The following is a 3,091-nucleotide window of genomic DNA, read 5'->3' on the forward strand; positions in this document are numbered from 1 at the left end:
TATATTATATATATATATTATATATATATATTGTAAATGCTAAATATATTTATTAAAAAATTTGGCATATATAACAGATTTATTAACTAATTAAAAATATTGTATGATAAAAATATTATTTCAGGAAAATTTTCAAAAGGAATATATAAGTTAAAATTATCTCAAAAAAATGAGTCTAGGTAATGTAGCACCCAAATTTCGTGATACTTTTCATCTAGCAAATAAAAATGTATTAAGATGGTTCCCTGGACATATGAGTAAAGGATTAAAACAAATGCAGAATCAGTTAAAAAATGTAGATTGTATCATTGAAGTTCATGATGCAAGAATTCCAATTTCTGGACATTATGCAGATTTTAATAATGTTTTAACTGGATTGAAACCTCATATTTTTATATTAAACAAAATAGATTTAAGTGATATGAGATTTAAGGATTCTATAATAGAAAGTTTAAATAAGAAGGGATTATATAATATATTATTTACTAATTTTAAAAATGTAAAATGTGAAGGTGTTAGAGAATTAATACCTTTAGCACAAAAATTAATTAAAAAATCAAATCGACATAATAGATCAGAAGAATCTTCATTTCAAATGATGATTATTGGTATTCCAAATGTAGGAAAATCATCATTAATCAATCGATTAAGAAATAATATCCTGCATAAAAGTAGTGCTGTACAAGTTGGTGGTATTGCTGGCATTACACGATCTGTATCAACAAGAGTTAAAATATCAGAAAATCCAAATATTTATGTTTTAGATACACCTGGAATTTTAATTCCTAAAATAAATGATATAAATACTGGTCTAAAATTAGCATTAGCTAATTGTATGCAAGATCATTTAATAGGGCCAGAATTACTTGCAGATTTTTTATTATTTTGGTTAAATAAATATAAACGATTTGAATATGTACAAAAATTAGGATTAACAAAACCATCTGATAATATATCAGATGTTCTTATATATATTGCAGCAAAATTTAAAAAAACTTTAAAAATTAAGAATTATGATGGTAAAAAAATTATAAAGCCAGATTTAAGATTTGCAGCAGAATATCTTCTCTCTTTATTCAGAAAAGGAGAATTAGGTTATTATTGCTTAGATGAAGATTTGTTATCATTATTATCAACAAGATGAAATTCAATATAGAATATATAGGTATCATATATTATTAAATTTATTTATACATATTTTTTTTGTTTATATATAATTCAATAAATTGAGAAAATTTAAAAAACTGAATTGAAATATCTATAATTTTATGTAAATAATAATTAAAAATAAAAAATAGTAAAAATAGTGTTAGAGATATTATATAATTATTTTACTGCATATTGAAATATTAAACTATAAATTATATCAAATGTATATACAATATACATATTGCAATAATATATCGTAATTCAAAAAAAAAATTTATTTTTAATATATAAATTATCTTCATATTATATTTATATTACAATACATTTTTTTATATAATTGTATAATTTTTTCAAAGAAATTTTCAAAATTAATTCTAAATTATATTATCTTATTTAGATTTTCTAATTTTACGAATTTGTTCGTAACATTACGTACCGTTATGTACGTATTAATGTACAGTCCCCTTCTTCGTACATATAATTCTTACTTTCACTTAGGGAACTTTCCATAATGTTATAACAGTTTGTAAATTTTTCAACAAGACATTGGTGAAAAAATATTTTTAATAGGATTATTTCATGAATGAAAATTATAATTATATATATTATATTAGAATTGATTTATTATTTCATTGAATATATTTTAAATTGTAATAATTATTTTTATTAATTAAAATTATAACAGCAATGTTTGCAAGGATAACATTTTATCCAACATTAGTTTATAATGTATTAATGGAAAAAATTTCATCGAGAAATTGGTACGATAGAATTGATGAAACTGTTATATTAGGTGCTTTACCATTTCGAAGTATGACAAAACAGGTATATAATTATAATATTATAAATAATATATTATTAATAATTAATTTTCAAACTTCAGAAATAAATAATAAATATTTTAAAAAAATTTAAGAAATGTATACATATATAATTTAAATTTAAAAAATTACGTTCGGAAAAATAAGATCTATAAAATTTTAGTTAATAGCTGAAGAAAATGTTCGAGCTGTTGTTTCAATGAATGAAGATTATGAATTACGGTTGTTTTCCAATGAAAAGGTATATATATTGAAATTATCATTATGTAAATGAAATTTTTTAATTAAAATAATATCAAAATCAATAAGCAATATTTAACTGCTTAATATTATACATTTTCTAGGAATGGAATAAAAATAACATAGAATTTTTACAGTTATCTGTAACAGATATTTTTGAATCACCTTCACAAGAAAAGTTATATCTTGGTGTAAATTTTATCAATAAATTTCGTGATGTTGCAAATACATTAAATAATTCTATTAATTCTGATAAAAGTTATCCTAAAAGTGTTTATGTACACTGTAAAGCAGGGAGAACACGTAGTGCAACATTAGTTGGATGTTATTTAATGATGGTAAGATAATTGAAAATATATGAATTAAATTTTTTAAAAAATTTTATAATTCTTCAATAAAATATCAAACATTTTATATTATATTATAATGTATATCTAGAAAAATCAATGGACTCCAGAAGAAGCAATAATGTATATGCAGCAAAAAAGACCACATATATTATTACATAAACAGCAATGGAATGCATTGACACTCTTTTATAATAACCATGTAAAAAAATAATGAATAACACAAATATATGTATATATATAATTATTAATATAAAAATATATATAATAATATAATAAAAAGAATTTTTATAATAAATAATTAAAATAATGGCTATGTAAAATTAATATTAATTTAGATATATATATGTCGTTTTATAAAATAGATTTCTAACTTTTTTCAATTAGTAATAAGAATAATTAATAAATACAATATTTCTAATTTTATAATATATTTTATTATTATATATTATTTAAATAATTTTTGAAATTATATATATTTATGCTTAAAATAAAAAATTGAAATTTTTACAATAAATATAAATTATTAAAATT

At 19.4% G+C, this 3,091-nt stretch overlaps 2 protein-coding genes across 4 annotated transcripts; both read left to right on the top strand.

The window, feature by feature from the left end:
• The first annotated feature begins 81 nt into the window (after nucleotides 1-81).
• Nucleotides 82-1,974, top strand: LOC102680744 (mitochondrial GTPase 1). The gene is made up of 2 exons (XM_006612310.2): nucleotides 82-1,165; nucleotides 1,835-1,974. The coding sequence occupies exon 1, from the start codon at nucleotides 170-172 to the stop codon at nucleotides 1,142-1,144; it is 975 nt and encodes a 324-aa protein (XP_006612373.1). The 5' UTR covers nucleotides 82-169; the 3' UTR covers nucleotides 1,145-1,165; nucleotides 1,835-1,974.
• LOC102680508 (phosphatidylglycerophosphatase and protein-tyrosine phosphatase 1) lies at nucleotides 138-2,856 on the top strand. 3 transcript variants are annotated; one of them, XM_006612309.2, is made up of 5 exons: nucleotides 138-179; nucleotides 1,835-1,974; nucleotides 2,134-2,211; nucleotides 2,315-2,548; nucleotides 2,649-2,856. In XM_006612309.2, the coding sequence occupies exons 1-5, from the start codon at nucleotides 170-172 to the stop codon at nucleotides 2,769-2,771; spliced, it is 585 nt and encodes a 194-aa protein (XP_006612372.1). In that variant the 5' UTR covers nucleotides 138-169; the 3' UTR covers nucleotides 2,772-2,856. The 3 variants fall into 3 exon arrangements, with proteins under 3 accessions (XP_006612372.1, XP_006612371.1, XP_031364711.1); XM_006612308.2 differs by lacking the exon at nucleotides 138-179 and adding an exon at nucleotides 1,027-1,165; XM_031508851.1 differs by lacking the exon at nucleotides 138-179 and adding an exon at nucleotides 1,657-1,675.
• The last annotated feature ends 235 nt before the right edge of the window (nucleotides 2,857-3,091 follow it).

This window comes from Apis dorsata, unplaced genomic scaffold (genome assembly GCF_000469605.1).
Source record: "Apis dorsata unplaced genomic scaffold, Apis dorsata 1.3 scaffold_108, whole genome shotgun sequence".
Taxonomy (NCBI): Eukaryota; Metazoa; Arthropoda; class Insecta; order Hymenoptera; family Apidae; genus Apis; species Apis dorsata.